We start from the raw sequence: 27,223 nt of genomic DNA, 5'->3' as shown, positions 1-27,223 counted from the left end.
ATCAGATTATATAATGTCCACGTTGTTTCAGAGCTTCAGATGTTCCTGGCAGGAGCTGTGGATTTGTTGTTGGTCTCATTGACTCATCTCAGCACATATATTCCAGAAATCCTCTTTGACAACACACATAATTGTAGAATTAATTATTTGCCTGTCGGCCAGTGAGCTTTTCGCAGTGAACATGATTCTGAGTTAATCTGTGGATCCGATCGGCTGCTGTCCAGAGAACATATGTTCCCAGCCGGCTGCTTCTCCACGCCGTCCAGCTGCCTTTCAAACATCTGTCTGCTATTGTCTGCCTCCATTCATCAGAGCTATCGCTGGATCCACGGCACAGAGAGGAAAAAACAAAGAGAACACCTCAGTCACACAGTCTCACATCTATTTTAACACTCGTCTGTATTTATAGAGCTGTTAAAAGGCTTGTCACCTGACCAAGCTGCCTAGTGAGGGAAAAAAGGAAGAAAGCAGCTTTTATTAGAAGAGATGGAAACCTGCAGGAGACGACACTCTTTAAAACCATGAAAACCTGTCCGACGCTATGAGGGAAACAGGCGACGAGAGCAAAGTGACACTTTCTGTCTCTTTTGCAATATTAAAGCCAAAAGTAGGAGGAAAAAGGTGCAAATCAGGGACTGAAAACTCACTGCCTTGTCCTTTCTGCACAAACTCATGCATGTCAATCAGTCAACACAACCTACAAATTGTGTTTTCTTTCTGCAGAATGAAAGGTGCAGGAATTATGATGGATTGATTTTTCTTTTTTCCCCTTTCTTTTCTCTGCAGCTTTTCAGTTAGCTTGCAGGCAGATGATTGCCTTCACAGCGAGCACTTTGATCTGAATGAGACGGGCGGCGTACAACACAGACAGGATTTGTATGCCACCAGCACTTCCAGGTCTATTGTCATCTTCACCGGCTCCTGTGTTTATCCTGTCGATACTCCAAGGTAAATATGGCGTCCAAAGATTGTTTTCTTCATCGATTAACGCATCGTCTTTCCAATTAACCGTCACGTCCCTCAGATCTCAAAAACTCGTCAGCTGTGAGGTGAATGAGAGACGATCACAATGCAACACAAAAGTCCTTAATTATCTCCATAAATACGCCACTAATCCCAATGAATTCAACTACATGCAAGAAAATAATCTCAACCCAAAGCTCCACTGAGCAGCTTTTTCAGGGTTCCACTATTTGTGCAGAGTTTTTGTATTTGCAGATTATTTTTAACATTCTGTCAAATTGGTAATGATTTCTTTTTTATTTTTTTTTTATTTGATGGGTTAAAGAAAACACATTTGGTCAAAGATTTCCAGTTTATAATGAAATCCTGGTGTTTATGATAGAGCCAGTTAATGGCATTGTTGTCTGAAAAATAACTTCAGAACGTTCATCATTTCTGTGGTTTCGTTTCAATTATTTTCAGCCCTTTGGTGAAAATCAGGTTGTTTTTTCTTTAGTTTTTACCTCGTTAACATGTTCATCGACCAATCAGAACAAGCAGCCATGACTGAGCGTTGAAACTCAAAAACAGTCAGACTTTCTGTGTTTCATACAAAACAAACTATAAACATAAAAACTTTGTGTCATTTTCTTCCTCAGAATTGATTTCTGGTTCAAATATCCATCCATCATCTATACAGCGTTTAATCCTCATTAGGGTCATGGGGGCTGGAGTCTATCCCAGCTGACTGAGGGTGAAGGTTCACCTGGTCAGGTAACAGTCTATCACAGGGCTACACATAGACACAAAAATTCACACCTACGGAGAGTTTAGAATCACCAGTTAACCTCAGCATGTTTCTGGACTGTGGGAGGAAGCTGGAGAACCTGAAGAAAACCCACACATGTACAGAAGAACATGGAGACTCCATGCAGGAAGATCCCAGGAAGGCCGGGATGCAAACCGGGGATCTTCTAGCTGCAAGGTGACCGTGATAACAACCACGCCACTGTGCAGCCCTGGTTCAAATATGTATGACTGAATTTAGAATAGAATAGAATAGAATAGAATAGAAAGCCTTTATTGTCACTATACAAAATGGAACAAAATTTAAAGAGGTACTCCCTAAGTGCACCAACAATATACGCTATACAACATTCTAAAACTCGATAAAACACGATAAGAACACAATCATAATAACAGCAGTAAGTGGCTCATCATCATTCCATTTCCTCTACCTCCCATATTGTATATATCTGGCCTCCTTTGCAGAAGTTGTCATTTTTAATATTGTTTTGTTATATATGTACATTTGATTTTATTATTTAATGTTGATATTTTATTACTTATTGCTTGTTGTTGTGCACCATCCAGCGGAAGCTATTTATATGTTCGTTGTGTCATGTATGATGACAATAAAGCCATTCTAATTCTAATTCTAATCAACATTAGGACCATTGGCCGCTTGAAATCGGAGCTTTGTTGGTGTGTCATGCCCTTTATTTAACACTAAAGTGACATTCATTAAAATGTGATTAAACAAACAAAGAATATCTGACTGTGTAGCTAAAGTCCGGTTAAAATGTTCTTGAGTTGACCTTATAAATTAGTGAAATGGGTCCAAATAGTGGGCTTCTGTGTCTGTCAATAACTGAGGTTTGGCTGAATTTGAATTTGGTAAATTTTTAAATATTTACACCAATGTTTCATATGTGTTGTTTTACAGCAAATTTGGAAAAAAAACCCAAAGAATTGTAACGACAAAGCCAGAGAGCCTACTTTGTCAGTAAACTATAGCTCCGGCTACTATAGAAGCAGCACGGTGTCACTGTAACCATGACAACAAGTGAACACTACATCAGCTGATTGTGATCCTACTACAAATCCACCGCTGAGAACTTATCAGGACTTATCCATCAGAAATGATCCAAGGAACAACTGATTAAATTGTGGGGGTGTTTCTGAGTCCCATCAATTCCTGCCGCCCACTACATATTTAGGTCACATGATTCGGTATCCGTACATAACATACACATGCAGAACACACACCTGGGCTCAGGTCATTGTGTTTGTGGGTACATCTATGTTAAATGGACACATTCTATGTTGCTGTAATTTCTGATCATCAATAACTAATAAACAAATGCTGCATTTCTGAGATATGGGGGAATGAGCAGCCTTGGAGGAGGACTGCTCTCTGAGTGCTTTTCTTGTTTTATTCTAAATGAATATTGATTGAATGGCAGACATCAGCAGACATCTGGTATCATTCCTGCTGGTGCTCATCTACAACCAGCTTCTTGTTTTGGGGCCTTATGTTGCCTGGGTAATCATCCTTTAATTCAATTTCCAATTCCGTTTTATATATGTAGTGCCAATCCATAACACACAGTGTCTACAATAATTCATTTTAACTGCAAGAAATTTTGCCCCCCACCCCCTTTTTTTTGCTTTTTAATATAACATAACGTACACATGCAGAACACACGCCTGAGCTCAGAGCAAGGTCATTTTTTATTAAGATTTCCTCCGTCAGAAATGACGCAACGACTGAGCAGCCTTGGAGGAGGACTGAGCTTTTCTTGTTCCTATTGCCTCTGTGTAATGTAGAGAAGTTTTACAGTGTGTGAGCAGATGTAGGTGAGCTGGAGTGCTCGAGCTGCAGGAAACAACAGTTTAGAGTTACATCTAAGTCATTTCAAGGAAAGATGAGATGATTTTCCTGGAATAAAGAATGTTAAATCAAAAATCTGAGAATAATTTTAATATAAATAATGAAAGATTACTTGAGTGATAGTTTCTAAAAGTTGGGAAACTGTTGATATTCCTACATTTCCCACAATGCAAACTGATTCCTCAATTACTATGGTGCATTCAACAGCAAAGAAAAATGTTTCAATGAGGCAAAAAAATAAATCCCAAGGCTTTATGAGTTTGAATATATGAGATGAGAAGACATGAAGACAAGAAGGAAATGGATTTACGGATGAGATCAAACACACACACACACACGCACGCACGCGCGCGCACACACACACACACACACAGACACACACACACACACACACACACACACACACACAGACACACAATGCATGTTTGTAGCTAGCTATAGCTAATATCTGCTCCACTGGTTCTCCTGTTGAACAAACACACATTTCATGAAGAGTCTTGAGTCAACACTTTCTGCATGGCAAAGCTGATTATTCTCTCAGGCTTCAGAGCCACAGAAAACATGATAATATCATTTCCACAGGCTGAGTATGATATGTTAGAACTGGAGGAACTTAATGTGTAAAACCCTTTAAATGAGTCTGTTTCAGCAGCACAAAGTTAACGGTGATGTTTGTTTTGTCTGCGATGGTCTGTCGGCTCATAGAACTGGATTCACACAACGAGACTGGGAAACAATCTGGACCTGTTGATGAAGAAAGAAAAGAGACACGGAATGAAACAACAGAGCAAGACAGTGAGGAGGTGATTTGGGGGAAAAGAAGGCAGGATGCACAACAGGAAGAAGAATAAAAATGGGAGAAAAAAAGAAAAGAGAAAAGTGGGCTGGGAGGAGGAGAGGTGGAGGCAGGAGGAGGGGTTGATGCTGGAGAGAGCGAGAGGAGGAGAGGAAGGGAAGCTAAATCCTCACACCATTATTATCAGGACTCACATTCAGCCCCTCCTGTGATGGAGTGAGATAGAGAGAGATACAGGGGAGGAAAAAAGGAAAAGATGGGAATTCTAAGGGAAATGGAAAGCAGGATTACTGTGACAGCGCAAGGCAGATGAACGGCGGCACATCGGAGAGGGAGGAGAGGGAACTCCGGTTTGAAGGGAGAGAAGCCAAACCAGAGCAACAGGATGAGGACCTGCTAGTGCACATCTGTCCTCCACCCACCATCCTCCAACATCTGGATCCTCATGGGAGAGAGGGCAAAGGGTGGAGCCTGAGAAACCAAATCTGATCCTTGCTTCACCCATTTTTTTATCCCTTTTACTGCGGAGTATCATCAGCACAACTGGACCCAAAAGTTTCTCCTCCAAAGATGCAGAAGGAGATCTGCTAAACTTCCCAATGGATCTGGAGGGAGAGGGAAAAAGGAAAGGAGGCGGAGAGGGGGAGGAAGGAGGAGACGGAGGGGAAACCTCACCGCTGCTGAAGTGTTAACCGGCGTCTCTCTGAAGAAGCTTTTTATCATCCTCATCAAGCAGCGGGGAGCCTGAGGGATGCAGACTGAGGGCTAACAGGGCTCATATCTGCATCCTGGGGGGCTTCTTTCACATCATCACTTTCCTGTCCACATCTTTTGACATCCTGTCTTCACCTTCGCCACCACTGGTGCTCACTGTGACAGAAAAAAAGGAGAGGAGGGTTTTCATTTAAATTTTTTTGCTGGTGAAGTTCTCCAGGGAAGTCAGACATCCAACGCTGCCAGAAACACACTGAGGCTGGGTGTGAATGTGAACTCCTACAGGTGCTGGGAGGAAAGAGGGAGGCAGGTGAAAACAAGGAAAACAAAAAAAGACATTTTTGGTGGAAAAGCAAAGCCGGGAGGAAACGATGGAGCAGCAGGAGTTCAGGTCGGGTGACAGCAGAAAGCTCAGGTAAGTCTCATCCAACATGACGCTCTGATTCCTGATCTGTTATAGTTACAGTAATGATAGTTTCTATACCAGCAGCAGAACAGATCTGAGAATAAGAAGTGAAGAGTTTCCTTGAGAGAAAGATCCCATCTGCTGCTGACAGAAACAGAGCAGCCAGTTGTTCTACAGCAGGAACAACTGGAACACGGGACTCATTATTATGATTATTATTATTATTATTATTATTATTATTATTATTATTATCAGCATCTTTATTAGCATCTTTCACTCACAGGTTTGCACATTTATCTGGATTGTCTCTTCTTCTTCTTCTTCTTCTTCTTCTTCTTCTTCTTCTTGTGGATTATGGAGCTGCAGTGTTTTACAGCCGGATCAGTTATCTGGAAATGCTCATCGATTTGTCGCGAGCTGCGAGTAGCGGCTCTTCATTTTTCTCCATTAGCGACGGACGCTTTCTGCTCCAGTTTACATACATCTTGCTGGTTCCCAAGCAGAGGTTCAGGGCCCTTTAAAGACTCACCAGGTGAATCTGAGGGGTCCCAAGATGCTCGAAGCAACCAGAGAAAACACATTTCTTTTAAAAATATCATATTTGTGATTGTGTTTTACCAAATACATCATCAAGCATTTAGAAACTGGTGCAATTGAAATATATGAGTCACATTTATTTGGGATTAAAGGACCCGAGATTCACAAAGATCACAAAATGCCAAAGGAGAGATAATAAAATGTACAGCAGCATTATATTTATGTGACTTTAATCTAACTATTTTTGGTGCCACCAGTTTCTTTTTTCTGTTCCCAGTCTGAGGATCAGAGGCATCATAAATGATCAAACCTTTTTTAGGGTCAGAAGGTTTTTAAAGAGGCATTAAGAGCAGAAATAAAATCAAAAAGCACCTTCTTTTACTTATTTCTGGATTAGCAGATTACAAATTCATGCACACTGCAAATAAAAATAAATAAAACAAAATGAAAAACAATAAAATAAAATAATTTTGTCAATTTTTTCTCATACTTTTGAAAAATGCAATTAAAAAATAAAGACATTTGATTATGAATTTTCAGGTCTATTATAAAATTGTAGTTTTAAAAAGGAATTTATTTCATTTAAGTTTTTAATTTTTGACATTAAAAAGCCATAAAATACAATTCAAATTTAGTGTAATTTTACAAACATTTCCTTTCCATTTGATAGATGAAAATGCTAAATTCCAGTCTACCACTGTAAATACATTTCTGGAATTAGATAATCGTTCAGTAATATTACATAAATATATGAGATTTGTTTGTTCAATGAGAAATATATTTACATATATAAAATTCTAACTGGCTAGATAATATATTTTAATTCTGGAAAACTACAGTATTTTTATATGATGGTTGTGTTTTTATATGATGGTCCAGTGTTTTTACACCAGCTGCTTCTCCTACTTTTGTCTAATTGTTGATTAAATATTGAATGCTTAAACCATTTATATACATGACTAGCAGCATGTGTGTGAAACATTTTGCAGCGTCTGTTCCAGCAGATTCTGATCGCTTTACGTTTGAGTGGCAGCCGGTTTAAAAATGTCCTCCACATGTCAGCATGTCCGGCCAACGCGTCCGGCTGGCAACGATTTCCTGTAAAAGCTGTCAAATCTTTACATGTGAGAGCAGCAACCCACCGGGAGATGGGGTTGGAAATCCTGATTATGATGAATTTATCTGCTGCACTTTGTAATAAGCTCAGAGGTTCAGAATAACGCACTCATTTATTCATATCCCCAGCTTCTAATCAACTCGTCTTCTTGAAATCATCTATAACGAGGGATGAAGGGGTGAAAACAAAGATCAGCTGAGCTTTTGACTGAGTGGCTGCTCCGACTACAGGCCCAATGGTGCTTTAACTGTCACTTACAGGATGGTTAATTCAACCAGTTTGATGATGGCTTCAGGACAGGTTGATGGAAAACGCGTCATTGACAGGAGTCTCATTATTCAAATGTGACTGAAGTCCTGATTTTGTTTCTGACATTCTAAATAGTTCATAAAATGATGTAAATTTAACAGAAGAAGGCTGGAAATGGTAACTGACCAATAGGAAACAGACCTGGAAGTCGATGTTTTAGCCACATATCAGATGTTCATTTTTCTTAAAAACCAGTGAATGCATCAAAAGCAACAACAAATCTATTAGTCCATCTCAAACACAACTTCTGAGGAAAAATGATCCACAATTAGGTGCTTATTTACTCATCCTGTGACATTAGCAGCTACTTCAGAGTAATTTCTCTGCCCATCAGATGAAAGCAAATCCAAGATTCTCTCTTTAGATCTGATCTCTGAAAACCATTCATCTCCTACCTACTGAATCCTTCATGCTAGACTTCATGTTCTCCAGCTAACTCTGTGTTTCTGCTGCTGGGAGTTGGGCAGGTAATACAAGCTTTTAAAATGTGAAAACAGCAACAGCTGCAAATCATGTTGATGAGACAGCTGAGCGTGGAGCAGAAGAATGATGGTGACATGCTCCGTAGAGCTCAGAGTCGCTGATAATTGCCTTTGGGTTTGTTCCTTCAAACACCGTCTGTCACAAACACATTAGAGCCACTGTTAGATCAGAAATATTGATCAAATATGAGGAACTAAAGCCAGACAGAGCAGAGGCCGTGCTAGGAAACAGTGTGGGGGAACTTCAGGTTCAACTCTGGGTTTCTGGATCTCAGTGCTGGTTCAGTTTAGGGGTTGAACATCACCATGGTAGGTTATGCTGCAGATCTAACCTGCTCCAAAACAGGTCATGAGCACGACAGCCAATCAATGCATAGAAAACATCCCCTACTAACCAATCAGCTCTCCTTCTGTGGATCCCTTGGTGTTTGGACAGTAGTTTTTAGGCATTTAAACCCTTTTTTCCCATGTTCAGCATAGATTCAATAGATAAAGATTCCCAGTGGAGGGGACTTTAGTCCTCTTTGCTCTCTTTTTTCTTCTTGACTGCTAAAATTCCCACCAGAAAAAAACACCAGATTGTAGAGGCTAAAACTTTCTTACACCCCAGAAGAAGAGTCCACATCTGAGCAACACCTATCAGGTAGAACACACCTGGAAACATAGCCAATAACTAGAGGGCAGAGATAGAGATATCAGGCCTGTTGACTTAGGAAATAAACTGCTTTTAGCCTGTATTGCATATTTAACTTCCTCGTATTGGGTTAGGATTATGGTTTGGCTTTCTTGTGAGAATTACACAGCGCTGCATCTGAACATGTTTGGTCATCTGGGGCCAACAAAGTCCAGTTTATAGCTGCAGTCAGAAACACTGGGCTGACTTACCAAGCCAGATAATGAAAAGATATCCTGGATTTGTTAAACTCATTTTATGGCACATTCTCAGGTGACAGAAACAAGACATCAATCCCAGAACGCACCTTCTTACGTCTTTGTTCTCAGTGCTACCCCCAGTGACTGAAAGACAGAATGCAACAATCTACAGTCCTTCAGTAGATTTCAGCCATCAGAGAGAATCATTCTTGACCTTGCAATGCTTAAAATCAGCCATTAGGTTGGTTCCTGGTTCAGGTAGAACACCTGTATTCTTGCACCTCCAGTGGACATGAACTGGTGGTAGAGATCCCTGATGTCTGCAGATCTTTCCTGCAGCAGGTCTCTAGAGATCCCTGATGTTAGCAGATCTTTCCTGTAGCAGGTCTCTAGAGATCCCTGATGTCTGCAGATCTTTTCTGCAGCACGTCGATGTGTCGATGTTGTGTTCTACATGAACACCAGCTCTCTAATTAATGCACTCAAGTCAGTTTAAAGGTGCTGTGGATAAAAACACGAAATTTGAGCCGGGCATGTTGATAATTCTCTGGTGATGATGCTCATCCCATCAACTAGATCCTCTCTGCTCATTTCCTGTCCACCCCCTGCAGGCTCAGTTCAGGGACTCCATCATATTCAGACTGAGTAGTTAAATGACTGAATGATTCCTGCTGTATGTACAGAACACTGAATGACAGAGAACTGGGTTACACATTAGCTTGTGGTCCAATATTCCAGGTTTATAACATACATAATGCTGTTTTTATAGTCATATGTGAAGCAGTCCAACTTTGTATTCAACATGAAGTTCCATTATTTTCATTCAATTACATTTAAAAAATCTAACTGGATTGTGTAACATGTTAAGTTTTTCATTAACTCCTCTCTTTTCTTGCATTAATTCTGATCAATGCTGCTGTATAATTAGTAGAAATTATTAGTGCCCTGCAGGATGAGTTTGGATTTGTGTTTTCATGTCGATACCTGTGCAGGTACATCGCTACCTGAGACAGTTTATCCACATGTCAGAGCTGCTCTCCATCTGGAAATCTGCATAATAATAGGAAACCTGTGAATGCACCACCATGCTCAAACCGTGGATGTGATTTTAGAAATACACACAAACATTACAGGACAGTGGGAGTATGCTGTTTGCTGTACTGGTGTCTGATGTTTGGCTGCTTCTGGTCTAAAACGTCATTTTTAAACATGCTGTGGCCCCATTGTTGCGGTCGCATCCTTTCTAATTGCACTCTCGCTGCTGATCTGGGCCAGACACGCTCACTCCTTTAACTTCCAAACCGCCATCACCCCGACTACAATCAGGCCTAGTGCTAATCTGAAGCCCCGTTATGCCTCCTTCCAGGGATTACCCTGTTAAACGAACATCTGACCTGCTCTCCAGTCCTATCATCCACCCAGTCAGCATCTCTATGTCAGCTGTCTCTATTTTTATCTGTTGCTGCTGTCCTCCGGGTTACCTTTTCCAACCCCAGCCTGTTCTGAGGTAAACAGCATTATTATTTCTAAAACAGTACTTCTGCTTGTTCTGATGATTTTGTCTTTTGAAAATCACGCAAAACTTGTAGCTTGAATTGTTTTTCTTGAGGAAACTGCAAACTCTTCATTTTGTACTCTGCTGTTTGAAAAGCAGGCATTTTAGTTAGCAAATTATCATGACCAATTAGTCTGATTCTGAAAAAAAAAGAATTGTTGCATCAGTTTAAAGATTGGTAACACGCAACAGAATTAAGTTTATCTAAATTAAGTTAGGTGTTTAAGTTAGACGTACTAAAATCATTCGATTCTCCTCAAAGAGGCGTTCCTGCAACTTGAAAGTCAACTTAAAGCTTCTTTACCCAAAGGTAAAATGTGAACAAAGATTCAGTCATTAGATTTACTTTTTTCTGCTGCAACTCAGCCAAGGTTTTCCTGAAGAAACATGGATGTCAGATGCACAAAGAAAAGGAGCAGTAAACCTACTTTTCACTATTTTACCAACATATAAATACTGTTTTAAAAGGACTAAAAGACTTTACAAGTTTTAATACAATCATGCATAAACATGAGCTTCCTCTTTTTAAGCCTCTGTTGCCTTGAATAACAATGCCAGAGACTAGCGCCGTGCACTGATAGGACTAATCAAATAACAATATATTATGTCCATGAAATGATTTTACAGGAGTTATATACAGTAGTTTACTAGAGGAAAGTTTCAGTCAAAGCATAAACTGTAGTTCAGAGTAAGCACACAATTTGTAGCAGCAGCTGTAGGTGATGTTCCTGTGGAGTGTAATAAGCAGCATTTACTCTTTGTTTTTTAAATCCTTTGAAGGAAAAATTGTGTCTCATGACCCCCCACTTTGGGAATCTCTCATAAACTACTGAATTAAGATGAAACACAAATGTACATTTTATCGATATCCAGGAATTTTAGCACAATTTTCATTTTCAAATACTCCCAAGATGCCAAATAAATCCCAGAATATGAGCATATTTTTATTTAAATTCTAAAAATTATGAGCAAAAATACCTCTCCACCCTCAGGATATCAAAGTTGTCCCTACAATAACCTAACTGTGCGATGACCAGAATGTAAAATTTGCTTCATGCACGACCATTTCTTCATCAGTTGTCATAGAGGTTTGTATTTAAAGCATTTATTCTTTCTCTTTTATTTCACAGATTGTTTAGAACACAATCAGATGTTGTTTGTCAGGTCTGCCAGTCAGAATCCTCTTCAGAGTTTTGCTGCGTGGGGAGGTTTGTTTGTTTTTAATCTCAGCTAAGCACAAGTGGGTGTTGATTTAACAGATGCTTTGTGCTTACATCAGGATATAATGATTCAATGGAGACAAATAACATGATCTCAGTGAGTCAAAACAAGCAATACCAGGATTTACCAGACAAAGGGATTTATCTCTCTGCACTACTACAGTCCTATTTCAGATTTGAGATGTGGCTTTATGTGTGTTTACCTGTCAATGCCCTTCTTAGTCTGGACCTGATGCCACGGCTAAAATCATCTGAAATGTCACTATATGCGGACGACACTGCTCCATACATCCGTAATCTCAGCTCTCGTAGGAGGCGGTCGCACTTTTCCTCGCTCCGCTATCTCTGTTCCTCCCTACCCTCATGTTTCCCTGCTTGCTGCATTTCTTCGTCTTCGTCTCGTCTGTCTGACTTGGAGCGATCGCTTGGCACTGGACCTTCGAAACACCGATCATGGAATTGATTAACTGGTCTCTCAACGCAATTGACAAGATTGTCGCCACAAAGAGCTCAGGCCTAGGGGAGCCTACCTGCCCGGATGGGAGTTTTGCCTCTGGTTACGTGATCGACGCCTGGGGGAAGTGGAAGGGGATCATGTGCCTGGCACCCCTATCCGTGGAGGATGTGGAAGATGTTTATATATTCAGATTTATGATGACAGGCCTGCTGATAATTGGCTTGTTCACTGGCCTGAGCTTCTGGAAAATCAGGAAGACCACAGACAGAAACGACGTCCAAACTCTGTTGGTCTATGCAAACGAACGGATCACGGCTGCCGATTCTCGGTATGACGAACTCAATCGTAAGATGAACAATTTGCTTGGTGTGACTGTTGATTTGAGTCACAGATTGGAAGCCATCAGGTTGAGAATCGCTACAGCTGAGGTCTAAAATTGTTGAGAGCAGTAGGGAGAAGGTGAAATTACTTCTCTCCCGCCCAAACATGAGAATAACTGATTACATTCTGGCGCCCCTGGAACAATAACAAATTCCTCTGGAAGTTTCATGGCCAAGAGATAGCTCTCCTACACCCCCCCCCACTTTCCCAAGGACACCTGTTGACTTTTGGACCGGGCCAACCGAGGACGTCTCCATAGCAACCTTGCTGTGTTATCGCGCTCCCACCCTCGTGAACTGAGACACCGGAGGTCTGAGACGGAAGAAGATGGGCTACACTCATACACACACATCGGACTCATGAACTGAGGACTGAGCTAAATATTCGCACACACATGTCCATAAACCCCTTCCCCCCGCCTCCACAAGCTTTCCTCACCATACACAGGAGCCAGGAATCCGTGCACAGAAATTGCTGCACAGGAACCGGCTAACTGTGTGGTGCTCCCCCCTCCACCACCCCACATCCTTATCCCAACTATCCTTGTCTGATGTCATGCTTTGCCTGTTTGCGGGTTTGGTTTTTTTTAGGTTTCCTTCTCAAATCGAATTTCCCAATAATTGGAGGTTTCATTTGATACAACGGGCCTTTTTTTTTCTTTTACCCTCTGCTATCCCTACCCAGATCCCTACATGTTTTTTCTTTTTTTTTTCCTGAAGAAAGGCGCCGCGCAGCACTGCGCAGCAGCTGGAGCTGTCATTGGCAGGGCAGCTCAATGTAATTTCATTGTATATGAAAGTGTGCAATGACAAATAAAGCTATCTATCTATCTATCTATCTATCTATCTATCTATCTATCTATCTATCTATCTATCTATCTATCTATCTATCTATCTATCTATCTAATAAATAAATTCAGTTCCACAGAAGGACAATATGCAGCATTACCGACCTTTTGCAAAACCAGGCACCTTGAAAAAAACAAAACATAATCTACACAACATTTAGTAAATGCTTAGAAAAGCCCATAAAAACACAAGAGAGGCAGCTCCAGCTCCATGTCCATCAATCTAGTTTTGACCTCATATTGACTGAATGCTGCATCTTTCATCTGCATCTAATAGCAGGATGGATCATCTTTCAGGGGTTCAAACTATATATTTATTGCTATGGACACCTAAAGCCCAAGCGCTCCAAACCTTATTAAGATGAATGATTGATCTGCCACAAGCACAAAGAGTGTTGGAAGGGTGGGACATGTTTAACCCAGCGTTGCTTTGAATCAAAGCTGAGAGCTACTGTTAATTATCAGAGGGTCTCTGATGACACCGACACGCTATCCATCCCATCCTACCCTTCAGATATGTGTGTGGATGTGTAGATCTTCATTTGCTATATGAAAGACCACCTGTCAATAGTTCAAAGGGATTGATTGAATAAGGAGAGACCTTCAAACAGTGCTTTAATACAGTTTCTCCTTCTATATGCAGATTTTGAGTTGTTCAGTGAATGCTCTTCAGGAAGGTGGTGCTGATTATGGTGGTGGCACATTATCAAAGACCTGACTCTGAACTCCTGTAATTTTATCACTGTTCAAGAAAAGGTTTTTTTTTATTTTAGACTGTGGTTATTGAGATGTTTCAACATTTTGGGGACAAATAGGCGTTTTATAAGGCACGTTGAACGTTCTGACTTCAAACCTTCTGGTTCTGGAGCTTTGAAGGTTCTGGCTTCAAACCTTCTGGTTCTGGAGCTTTGAAGGTTCTGACTTCAAACCTTCTGGTTCTGGAGCTTTGAAGGTTCTGGCTTCAGACCTTCTGGTTCACCGGAGCTTTGAAGGTTCTGGCTTCAGACCATCTGGTTCTGGAGCTTTGAAGGTTCTGACTTCAAACCTTCTGGTTCTGGAGCTTTGAAGGTTCTGGCTTCAGACCTTCTGGTTCACTGGAGCTTTGAAAGTTCTGGCTTCAGACCATCTGGTTCACCAGAGCTTTGACGGTTCTGGCTTCAAAACTTCTGGTTCTGGAGCTTTGAAGGTTCTGGCTTCAAACCTTCTGATTCTGGAGCTTTGAAGGTTCTGGTTTCAGACCTTCTGGTTCACCGGAGCTTTGAAGGTTCTGGCTTCAAACCTTCTGGTTCTGGAGCTTTGAAGGTTCTGACTTCAAACCTTCTGGTTCTGGAGCTTTGAAGGTTCTGGCTCAGACCTTCTGGTTCACTGGAGCTTCTAAGGTTCTGGCTTCAGACCTTCTGGTTCTGGAGCTTTGAAGGTTCTGGCTTCCGATCTTCTGGTTCTGGAGCTTTGAAGGTTCTGGCTTCAGACCTTCTGGTTCACCGGAGCTTTGAAGGTTCTGGTTTCACACCTTCTGGTTCACCGGAGCTTTGAAGGTTCTGGCTTCAGAACTTCTGGTTCTGGAGCTTTGAAGGTTCTGACTTCAAACCTTCTGGTTTTGGAGCTTTGAAGGTTCTGACTTCAAACCTTCTGGTTCTGGAGCTTTGAAGGTTCTGGCTTCAGACCTTCTGGTTCTGGAGCTTTGAAGGTTCTGGCTTCAGACCTTCTGGTTCTGGAGCTTTCTGGTGGAGTTTGCTTGTTGTGCCAACGTTGGTGTTCAGTCTAAAGACATGCGTGGCAGGTTAGCTGGAGACTCTACATGTATGGGTGTTGGATTAGTGTGGATGAAGTGGTGACCTGTCCATAGAGTACCTCCTGTTGTAATAGCAGGTTTTACAAACTGACCTCACAAGTTTAATTATGAGGTAAAGGCAGGTAGCTGGTTGAGCAGGTGACCTATAAAGAGAAGGAATAATCCCTGATACTGAAGTCTGGGTTTGATTCCAGCTCATGGTCCTTTACTGCAGGTTTTCCGTCCATTCTTCTCCCTACTGTCCTGTCTCTACTAACCTAATAAATCCAACAAAATAATAAGGTTAAGACCCTCCAGTATTATTTAAAATGCAAACCCATCTATTAACGATATATAATATTATCGCTTATGGAAATGTATCTGACTAATTCAAATATTAAGGTAAAACACTACAAAAGTACAAATATACCTGAGTAACCTTGAGATGCTCCAGTGATTCTGTTGGCACAGCCATACAAAGGGTCGGAATACTGGTAAATCATACCGTACGTTACGGAGGAAAACAACACAACCAGTCTGTCTTGGTGCCGGGCCAGAACCAACTCGCGCCCACTTTATTTTTGCACATGCGCACATATGAATACTTCCTGTAGTTCTCCACATCAGTATAAGAGCACACTGAACAATGTTCTTATACAGTCAACAGATTCTACACTCTTTATAAGGGGTCAGAAATGACCTATATAAGAATCAATGTGTTTTTATGCCATTTTTGGTTCAGAATAATAATTTATATTATGGTTTCTATTATATTTTGGTCCACATAAGAATGATTTCATGTTTGAAGTATGTTAATTTTTTACTTTTTAGCAGATTTTGAACATTTTGATAATTCAAAAATAAGAATATTACACAGAAGAGCAATAGAGGAACGTCAGCATCCATTTTATTGATATTTTTTCATTCTTTTCCTCCAGCTGTTGCTGCTCTTCTTCCCTCCATGTTTGTGTATTTCATCACCTCTTGTATGAGAAATAGTAAAACAAATATTTCAATCTATTTGAAAGGTAGCTTAAAAATTTAAATGGAATGATGTGAAAAACATGTTTTTTGAGGAATAGCTGAAAAATGAAATGATAAATACTTTTCATTACAAATATATTGAAAGATGAAAATGACCACTTCTGCCTCTAAAGGTTAAATATTAACATTAAGACCCTAAAATACATTAGATTTATTTCAGGAATTATTCTAACAGACTCAAATGTTTTTGTCTTAATGCTATCAGCAGGTGGTGTTTGTATATTTCTACATATAATTCTGCATTGAAGTGTGAAACATCCATAATACTACAGTAAAGAGCTCAGTGTGGGCGGTCTGTCTTCTACCAAAGGAATCACTGCTGGAAAGCACAAAAACTGAATTTAACAGCCTGGAAATCATGTTGGTTTATGATGTCATCACTGACACATGTTGGTTTATGATGACATCACTGACATATGTCCAGACCTCAGAGGCTTCCATGTGTTCCTGAGGACAGACATGACGCTGCAGGAATGTCATGTAATCCCAGTGATGAGGGTCATGGACCGTTGTGATAGTTTTGGCATCGTGCTTGCAGTGTGTGTGTGTGTGTGTGTGTGTGTGTGTGTGCGCTGAATCAGACGTGTAGAGATGGAGAGGTGATTACAGTCATGACACTGGGAGGTGGATTACCGAGGATTACGTGCACACACACTCCGACACACACACGCGTTTTTTCGTGACGACACCAGGGTCTGGATGCAGGACTAATGCTGTCATACAAAGGGTCAGACAGAGAGAGAATATGAGATGGATGTGAACCACGGATTATGAGTTATTCTATCAGAAGCATGATAAAAGTGAAGCAGCTCATGTGTCTGACTGCTGCTCTTTTTCTTCCAGGCAGTAGGAGGCCACCATGGCCGTTCCCAGGGGACGCCCTCCTCCTCCCTGTCCGTGGCCTCCCCTCTTCCTCCTCCTGCTCTTCCTCCTCCTCCTCGTCTCCTCGCCCCTGCAGGCCCGGCCGCTCATCCTCCACCCGTCCATCAACGTGGCGGTGGTGTTCAGCGGCTCCAGCTACCAGAGCGAGGTGAGGGGTCGGCTCAGCGGGGAGAACTTCGTGGACCTGCCGGTGGTGGTGAGCCCGGTGACGGTGCTGGTCAACGACACCAACCCCCGAGACCTCCTGACCCGCCTGTGCGACACCATGGCCATGGAGAAACTGCACGGGGTGGTGTTCGAGGACGACGTGGGCTCGGGTGCAGACGCTCAGGTGCAAAAAAACAAGATTTATGCATTTGTTGGGGGTTTCTGATGAGACGTCCTCTCTGGAGTCACATTGTTCAGTCACCCACATCTGTCTCCTAAAGCTGCACAACATCCTGATTTAAAAAACCACACCTGTCCTGTCAGCTTAAATCACAGAGGAACTCACTGAGAAGCCAAGCACAGCATCTTCACTGAAATTAAATCATGCTGTTGGTATGGTTTCAGAGCGTAAAGGGAAAAGAAGTGACATTAAACAGCAAAATGTAAATATTCCCTCAAACAGCGTTCCGTAGAGGAGCATTGTTCACATTAAAGACTGTTTTCCTTCCAGAAATATCATATCTGTAGGTTAAAGTTAAATTTACAGCTGAAATCCTCTCTTTAAAGTACAAGACTTGAAGGGAAACCACTGTTTATACTGACTGTTTCAGGATTGCTTTGCTATAGTTACAATAAAAAAGTAATTTTATACCAATCAGGAGAGCGTTTAAACAGGTTACAGTGATTTACATGTATGTTAGTTTTTGTTCATGCATGTTGTGTAAAAACATGAGTCAACACCTGAAGTTTAGTCACTGGAAGATAGTTTTGTTTTCGGTGAGGCCCAAAAGTTCTGGAGATTTGGACCGTACTGATAGTATTTGTCCTTTGCTGTGGAAGTCTAGCTTCACATATTGAATTTTTTACTTTTCACTCAGATCATTTAACTTCATATATTCAGCGTTAATCACTAGAAGGCCCTTTACACTTTTATAAACAGTTAATCAGTATTTTTATGAAGAATTTTTAATGTTATTTTACAGATTTTTCCTGTGTTGCTAAATTTCAGATAATTAATGAAATCTTAGAAAAAATAATTCAACAAAAGCTGTTATTTAAATTACAGTTGCTGATATCTGAAGAAAAAAATGTGGATATTAAGGATTGCAAAAAGGTAAATCTTTTTTTAAACTCCAAACTACAGATTTCCCCGAACACTTTGTGTTATTTTTGATTTTGTTAAATTACAGAATAAAGTATTAGTTCACATGTTGACTTCACAGAAACCGGCCAAGAATCTGTATTTTTTACAAACAGCGATCCATTCTTTTACAGTACGTGACTATAAAATTACACCGTATTGCATTACTGTACTTAAATCAGCTAAAAATAGCATTTTACGGCTATGTCACTCTTTTTTTTGCCATCTTTACATTTTTAAATCTTACAGTATTCCACCATTTTTAAACTTTTTTTCCCTGGTACTTTTGCTGCCAGATATTCTCTGTTTATTTACAGATTTTTAAGTATTTTTCAGACAGCGTGTCCTTCAGCCTGGACTTATTGGTAGATGCATGATTATGGTGTGGTTTGTTTGAAGGTTCTGTAACCGTCGTCCTTCTATTCCAGGTTTACTTACATCAGTCTGTAAAACTGACCATGTGATCAGATGTAATTCTGACTTTATGAATAATTTCATCGTGTTATTATCAGGCAGACATCCAGCTAATGGAGCGATACAACGGATGCAGCAGGTTTTTATTAGTGCAGCATTCAGTCATTGTTTCTGTTTGACTCATTCTTCATCAACATCCATTCTAAGGAACGGTTCCAGTACAGAGATCAGCTCCTCTAATGGACCAGTCCATGGAAACGGAGCTTTTATTCCCGGCAGGCTTCGGCTATTCAGATTTACCAGGCTGGATCTGTGAGGTTTCTCTGTAAATGCATCACAAATAAAGAACCATCAGAAGAGTGAATGATGACAGCATGAATGATGGTTTGCTGCTTTTTATGTTTACTGTTAGCAAGGTGGGAAAAATATTTAAATTCACTCTGCTGCTTGTTTTTATCGACTCTATTGCACCACATAAGATTTGATGATGACTGGATCTTCACTTAAAATGATTAAGAAATGTAAATAAAGCACTTTGGAGGAAAAAGTGAATTCTGATGCATCCAGTAGCACTGGACTGATGCTCAGATGTAGTCAAATCTCCACTATAATGCTGCTCACAGGTTGAATAAAAGACCAAACGACCCCAGCAGGTTGAGAACATGTTGTTTACTGGATTAAACTTTCCTGCATTGTTGCAGTTTTGTCTAAACACACAGTAGATGTTTGGAAATCAGTTAGTTTTAGGGTTGAATTGGAGCTTTTATGACCTGGTCAAACTATATTCTCACAGTTTATCTGCATGATAAATGATGATGCATTTTCTTGATCCTTTATTCAAACACTGGTTCTCTCTGTTGTGGTCCTCAGGTTGCAGAAGTGGCTCAGATCCTGGACTTCCTCTCCACACAGACGGCTCTGCCCATCGTAGGAATCAGTGGCGGTTCAGCAGTCGTCATTCCATACAAGGTACCGTCGAAATAATGAGCAGATCAGTTCAGCACTGGCCTTCTAGCACCCGGAGCCTGAACTGGGTCTGCAGTGTTCTGATGAGTTCATCCAACACAGAGGAGTTCAAATGACATCAGTCGAGTTAACCCTTGTGTCGTCCTGCGGGTTAAACTGACCCATTGTAAAGTTTGAAAATGTGGAAAAAATATATATATTTTCACAGTGAAACTTCTGATGTCCACATTTTCAACATTTTTGGGAAATTTTTGAACATTTTGTGGTGGAAAATAGAAATGCTAAAAAGAAATGCTAAAAATCCAGCAAATTTCACTGGATTTTGTTTGATTTTTATGTGAATGTTCTTAAAGAAAATATTAGAAGTTTTACTGATATATATGGAATCATTTTAGATATTTTTAGAATTTTTTTGGAAGATTTTTACTCATTTTTTGAAAATATTTACAAGAATTTTCTTGCCAAATTTGGGGGATTTAAAAAAAAATAAAAAACTTTTAAGGGAAACTTTTAAGGAATTATTGGAATTCTCTTCCTGAAGGTTTTGCAAATTTTCATAAATTTGAGGAATTTTTTTGCAGAATTTTTGGATTTTTTCAGACAAGGAAACTATATTTTGTTGTGGCTGTAAATGAGGACACCAGGAGGGTTAAAAAAGCAGATTTCTGGTTTGAACCCAACCTGTAATGTAAACTGTCAGCAGCTTCCTGTCTTAGTCACAACTCTGCTCCAACATCATTCAGCTTAAAACAACGTAAGTAGGTCAGAGCGCTGAAACCTACTTTGCACAAGCAACTCGCTGCATGCAAATATTTGGATATGAGCAACACGGAAGGGTGAATTATCAGCAATGACTGCAGCCTTCGACCCTCAGCAGCTCCTTAATCCCTGGATGGGAACAGTCAGGAAACTCTGTGCTACAAGTGATCTGGACTTCAATCAATCATCCCTGAAGAGGTTCTTCCTGCCATGATTTAAAGCGTATCTCATTGATGAATGGCGACGGTGTAGTTAGAGTGTAAAGCAGAGATTGATGGCACCGCATGGATTCTTAATCTACACTTTTCACCACTTTTGTGTCAGAAAACGGCTCCATCCCGTCTTCCTCTCGTCTGGTCTTCCTTCCTTTAATTGCTGAACTGCCATCTTCAACACCTCGTATTTATAGAAGCAACTTTCACACATAGAAACGCACATGCAAATCAACACGTCTCACACACACACACACACACACACACACACACACACACACACACACACACACACACACTGAATGGTGGATTCGACATTCTGTAAACATTTAGTGTTTCTCAGCTTCCTGTTAATCAGAGTATCTGCAGATGTCTCGTATTAAACGGGTTTTAAATGGAGGAGCTGCAGGAGGTGATTGATGATTGATTTGCTGTATTTTAATGGCAGAGTGAGGAAGAGGCAGAGAGGAGAAAGATGCTTGGATGAATCTTGGCTGACAGCTGCCTGAAGGCGATGTTTTACCGTCTCTCTGACAGCCTCCGTCTCCCCTTCCTGAGTGAAACAGTCATTCCTGTTCCTCTTTCTTTTCCCATTTAGTTTCACCACTTTCTGTCCACTCCTTACTTCATCTCTACATCATTTTCAGATTCCCTTTCTCTCCTCTGTCACCTTCAGTCGTTGACACGTTTGAATCCAGTTTTGTGACTCGAATTAGAGCTCAGCAATGAACTGATTTCAAATCAAAATCAATTTAAAACAATGCAATTAGCAAATCACAAATGCTGCAATTTAAGGTACGCATTATGCATCAGGTTTTACTCAGGATTTAACCCTCTGAACCCCAATCAGCCCACAGGCATTTCATGGTCATGTCATGTTTTCAGTCACTGTGGACTCATTTTCACTGAGACCTCAATGGAAACAGCACAGAGCTCTAAAATGTCTGCTGTGTTCTATCACAAAGTTTTAATGCATATTAAAAAAGCAGAAGTTGAATTTCTTACAAAAACTGACAAAAAACCTGCAGCCATTTTTTCAAAATATTTCTAAATGTCTACAGTGAAACTAACACTGGAAGAAATGTGGTTCCACATATTCTAGATGATTTATTACATATATTTCTGCTTATTACCACCGTTGTCTCATGCTCTTTATAAACACTGCCTGCAGTTCAACAGAAAAACCTGGAGTTTTGTCCCGTGGCTGTTGGTAAAAGTTGAGTCACTAAAGGGTTCTTAGTTGTGTAAAGAAGTGCAGAATTTTCTGTTTACAAAATCTGGTTATTGCAAACTGTTAATTAGTGTTGAATTATTAAAGAAGATAAGAAAGAATAAGAGAATTTAGTTTAAATTTCATGATTTTAAATTCAGTTAACTTTCCCAAAGGAACAGAAAGTCACAAATGATTAGTTCAGGGTCCATCGAAAAGCTGAAAATCTCATGATTCTTTCTGTTCTCACGGTTTCTGACAATGATAAATCATACAGTTTTCGCAAGGATAATATGCCTTTTAAACCTATCAGCTCATTTCGAGGTTTTCAGGGTTAAACAGTCATTTGAGTGGTTTTACAGACTAATGCCGTCCTCTTTGTGTTTCAGTCCTGTGATAGAATCTCCAGCAGTAATGCTCCAATACATGCTTTAAATATATCTTTATGGTGAATATTGAACTGAGGTTTGAAGGATATCAGAAATCCAATCACAATATCTGTCATAAAAATCACAATTAGACTTTTCCCCCCAAACTGCTGAACCTAGTTAGAGTTAAGCCGGCTGGCATTCCTCTCCGCTCTGCTGGAGCTCCAGGACTCCATTAGCTGTTAATTAGAGCCTTCAGGAGGCAGAGGATTCCTATAGCGCTTCAATCTAAACCATTCAATCTTCTTTTGACTCAGTTTTTTCACTTTTACCATCTGTTCCTTGTAAAAACCTCCCCTAACCTTTTGCTGCTGGTCATATTTATCCCAGATGTGACAGACAGTTCTAAAAATATTTCAGGCCAAGTTTGTTGATGTTCTCTGGTTTGTAATTTGCAGAAGCTGGTTCAGACCCGATTATTTAACCAAAAGACAAACATGCAATAATGTGAGCTGTCCTTCTGGTCTTAGAACTCCTGCTACTGAGTTTTGGAGTAGTTGGAGAGGAAGTGTGGTCTTCTTAGGGAGAGGAGATAGAAAAGCCTTACAGTAGTCAGTCCTACATGTGATAAAAGCATGAATTAGTGTTTCTGCATCAGCTTTAGAGAGAACTGGTCACAATCTGCAGTGTTTATTTGGTGGTAAAAAACTATCCATCCATCTTCTATACACCGCTTAATCCTCACCCTCTGACTGAAGGTGAAGGTTCACCTGGACAGGTAACAGTCTATCACAGGGCTACACATAGAGACACAATCACACTCACAAATCCGCAAACCACGGATCTTCTAGTTGCACGGCGACAGTACTAACCACAACGCCACTGTACAGGTGGTAAAAAGCCATCTCAGTAATATTTTTGAAGTGGAGCTCAAAATTGATTGCTGAGTCCAAGATGACTCCAAGACTTTTACAGAATTTCCCTCTGAGGATTAATGAAGTCTGTCTAAGTCTAAGATGCCAGGCGGTGCAGGTGTGGGAGAAGCTCGTCTCTTTAAGCTTCAGTTCCAATGACAGACCTCAGTTCTGTCCTGGTTGAGCTGTAAAAAGTTCTTTGCCATGTATGATTTAATAACTAATTACAGTTCAAAAGGCATTAATTGGTCTGGGGTCATCGGGAGATGTGTAGAGCTGTGTGTCGTCACCATAACTAAACATATACAGATTAAAAAGTACCTAAAAATGAACCCTGAGGAACACCACGACCAGTTTTATAGCTCTTAGATGAGGAATCCTCTGCGAGAAAGGATTTAAACCATTTAGAAATGAATAATCAACAGTGTCAAAGGCAGCACTTCAGTCCAGTAGTACAAAGACAGCTGGTTTATTTCTGTCTATACTGAACACAAGCCTTTTCTCCTCTGTGGTCGGCATGTGGAAGGCCTCATCCAGCCTCCTAACTCTCCCTTCAGCCTGTTTCTGTCTCTTATACACTCCTTTGTTGTCAACAAGGAGAATAAAAAGCATGTCAGAGGTGTTTGGGACAATGGGACAGGTGGATTGGACGGAGAAAGACGAGCAAATGATTCTCTTAAGGGATAAAAGAGCTCAATAGTGCTTGATTATCAATAGCCTGATGATGATGAATGTCTTTGATGGTGTTTAAAAAGCAGCAGCAGCCTATTTATGGTTCCTCTCTACGGCAAACGGCGAGGAAGGAGGGAATGAGACAAAGATGAAAAGAAGGAAGGAGGAGAGGAAGCATGTCTTTTGTTAGACGCCACAAACATGAAGAGAAAAAGCCAAGAGGAGGAAATGAGGAGGAAATGAGGAAGAGCGAGGAACGGCTGAGGAACGGCATAAAGACTGTTCAATAGGGAAGGAGGGAAATGTCTAGAAACCTGTCTCTGGAGGAGCTGGAAATCAGAGGTGGAATGTTTTCTGTCTTTGTGTTTGTGCTGGATGGATGGCAACGTTTGATCATTAGAGGGCGATGCTTCCAGATGCCGAGTCATGGGAGTAGAGGAGGAAGAGGAGGAGGAGGAGCAGGAAGATGAGGAGAAGGAGGAAGAGGAGGAGGAAGAGCAGGATTAGGAGGATGAGGAGGAAGAGGGGGAGGATGAGGAGGAAGAGGGGGAGGAGGAGGAGGAAGAAGAAGAAGAGGAGGTGGAGGAAGAGCAGGATTAGGAGGATGAGGGGGAGGAGGAAGAAGAAGAGGAGGAGGAGGAAGAGCAGGATTAGGAGGATGAGGGGGAGGAGGAAGAGGGGGAGGAGGAGGAGGAAGAAGAAGAAGAGGAGGAAGAAGAAGAAGAGGAGGAGGAGGAAGAAGAAGAGGAGGAGGAGGAAGGAGAAGAGGAGGAGGAGGAAGAAGAAGAGGAGGAGAAGAAGAGGAGGAGGAGGAAGAAGAAGAAGAGGAGGAGGAGGAGGAAGAAGAAGAGGAGGAGGAGGAGGAAGAAGAAGAGGAGGAGGAGGAAGAGGAGGAGACGACTGGAAACTTTAATGACAACAAAACTTTTATTCATTTGGCACAACGTTCCACCATCTGATAAATGAATATTCTAATTATGATAGCGATGATTGTGGTTCTAATTTGTTTTTGTCTTGTGAAAATCGTACATCTTCAGAATTTGTCATGTTTCAGAAACACTTTGTGGCCAAAAGTATGTGGAGACAAAATATCTGAGAGTCCAGATGTTGTATATTTAACCCTCGTGTCATCCTGTGGGTCAAATTGACCCGGTTTAAAGTTTGAAAACATTGGAAAAAATATTTTCACAGTGAAACTTCTGATGTCCACATTTTCAACATTTTTGGGAAATTTTTGAACATTTTTTGTTGGAAAAAAAGAAATGTTTAAAATGTTAAAAGAAAATATTAGAAGTTTTACTGACATATATGGAATCACTTTAGATATTTTTAGAATTTTTTTGGAAGATTTTTACTCATTTTTTCAAAATATTTACAAGAATTTTCTCACCAAATTTGGGGGATTTAAAAAAAAAAACTTTTAATGGAAACTTTTAAAGAATTATTGTAATTTTCTTCCTGAAGGTTTTGCAAATTTTCAGAAATTTGGGGAATTTTTTTGCTGAATTTTTGGATTGTTTTGAGACAAGAAACGATATTTTTTGGTGCCCATAAATGAGGACAACAGGAGGGTTAAATGACAAAAGGGTTTGACTTGTTTGTATTTCTTTAAATAAATCAGAGTCATCTTGGTGGAGCTCAGCCCAGGATGCAGCAACTGTGCCCCTTCAACAAAATAATGAGTGAATTGTTTTGATTTATCTTTACTGCACTTACCAAATCTTTGGCAAAACTTTAATTTTTCAGTGTGGCAGTTTGCTACTTGGATGTTGTTTCTGTAGTTGTTTCCCACAGTAATGGGATTTTGATGGTAAAACGCAGATAATGAAAGGTGAAAGTGAAAGCTGCATGGCCTAAAGCAAGCTCATTCCTACAGTCCACATCCAGTTAGACTTTCTATTAGGTGTCCTGCCTGAAGCTGGTAGCAGTTAGAAACCAGAGCAAGATATTTTCATGCAAAGTTATCCCAGATCTTTCAGAGTACTCCAGCTAACCCTAACAATCAGGTTTCATGAAATCATTCAAGGGTTATCCAGTTTTCTGTAACTAGGTCATGATATTTACAGGCACAAACTCCACTATTCTATGAAGATTCTCTACAAGACCCTGGAGCATGGGTACAAGAATTTATTTGTCTTTGGCCACATGATTGTTGTTAACGCTGGACATTGATGTTAGTTCAGAAAGGTCCCGCTCATAGTCGATGTTTAAGTTCACTCCAAAGACTGTAGTTAGGACTGAGGCCAGGGCTCTGACTTGGAAAGCCTTTTCTTTCCTGTTAAAACTAGGAATTACCTTCTCCAAGAAACCTGAAGCACACTAGAAATTTAACACAATTATATTTCAGACAAGACTCAGTGGGATGTAAGAATCCTCAACCAAACAATGTGAAATTGTCCACAGCGGGTGTCTACGTGGTCGTCTTCACAGACGCATTGGGTGACTAATCCTTCCAGTTTATTCTGAGTGCCTGTTAGATAGACCAACCTACTGCTGTCTCTCCTAAAGTCTGTCCTTACTAAACTCTGTGAACCTGAGTTAAACCAGTTCTGCAGCAACTTTAAGCTGAACCTAAGAAACATTGACCTTTAAACAAATTTAAGTGATTTCTACCAAATTCAGACTAAGAAACAGGTGCAGCTAAAACTAAAGACACATCTGTACACGAACAAAGCTGCATCCCACATGTTGTCTTGGGGAACTTGCAGAAACAACTGATGTTATCGTCTTCCTTTAGAGGACAGTCAGTATTGTTGAAAAATCTAGTAACTGATAGAAGGTAAAACATCAGAACCGATGGAAATAAACAGAATTTGCTGTACAAACTATGCATAAAACAAAGACCAGTGACTTTCTGGTGATGAGTTTACTTTCCTCCTACACTCAGTGAAACCTGAAACCCCCTAAAACATGCAGAAAGATCTCAAAACACATCAAGCTTCAATGAAGCCTGACTTTGTGACAATACATTTAGGAAATGAATGGTTTTAATAGGACATAAAGAAGATAATAGTTGCTCTGGGGAAAGTAGAGTTTACTCTTTAAATCATGAGCGTTTAATAGAGAGTGATTTTATGGCTGCTGTGAAACGTTTCAGGAAAGGAAAGATTAATTAACTACAGATGACAACTCTGATCTGGTGTCATGAAGTGCTATTAAATCTGTTTTTGAGGAAGTGAACGTTTGATCTCCTGCAAATCATTTTATGTTGGTTACATCAAATAATGAGTGATCGTGGTTGTAGGTAGTGATAAAGTCTGGAATAAACAAAGCTGACAGCTTTAGGTGAATGCCAGTAAATGGGAACAAAAGTGCCTTTTAAATGTGCACATGATGGATTTTTGAAGCAAAGAAACTGTTGAGCTGGAGTGTTTGGGCATATAAGATCATTTATTACAATTTGAAGCTGTCAG

General features: G+C 40.4%; 1 protein-coding gene across 2 annotated transcripts in view; it reads left to right on the top strand.

Moving 5' to 3' along the window:
- Nucleotides 1-4,601: 4,601 nt before the first annotated feature.
- The window catches only part of LOC111567437 (glutamate receptor ionotropic, NMDA 2C-like), a 69,914-nt gene continuing 47,292 nt past the window's right edge, over nt 4,602-27,223 (top strand). For both annotated transcript variants that reach the window (XM_035947404.2, XM_023268561.3), the window contains exons 1-3: nt 4,602-5,541; nt 16,969-17,338; nt 19,580-19,678. In XM_035947404.2, the coding sequence (XP_035803297.2) occupies nt 16,985-17,338; nt 19,580-19,678 (453 nt within the window). In that variant the 5' untranslated portion in view covers nt 4,602-5,541; nt 16,969-16,984. The remainder of the gene's footprint in view (nt 5,542-16,968; nt 17,339-19,579; nt 19,679-27,223) is intronic.

The sequence above is a fragment of the Amphiprion ocellaris genome, chromosome 18 (assembly GCF_022539595.1).
Source record: "Amphiprion ocellaris isolate individual 3 ecotype Okinawa chromosome 18, ASM2253959v1, whole genome shotgun sequence".
NCBI lineage: Eukaryota > Metazoa > Chordata > Actinopteri > Pomacentridae > Amphiprion > Amphiprion ocellaris.
Note: the sequence above shows the minus strand (reverse complement) of the source record. Positions and strands in the feature narration are given on the sequence as shown.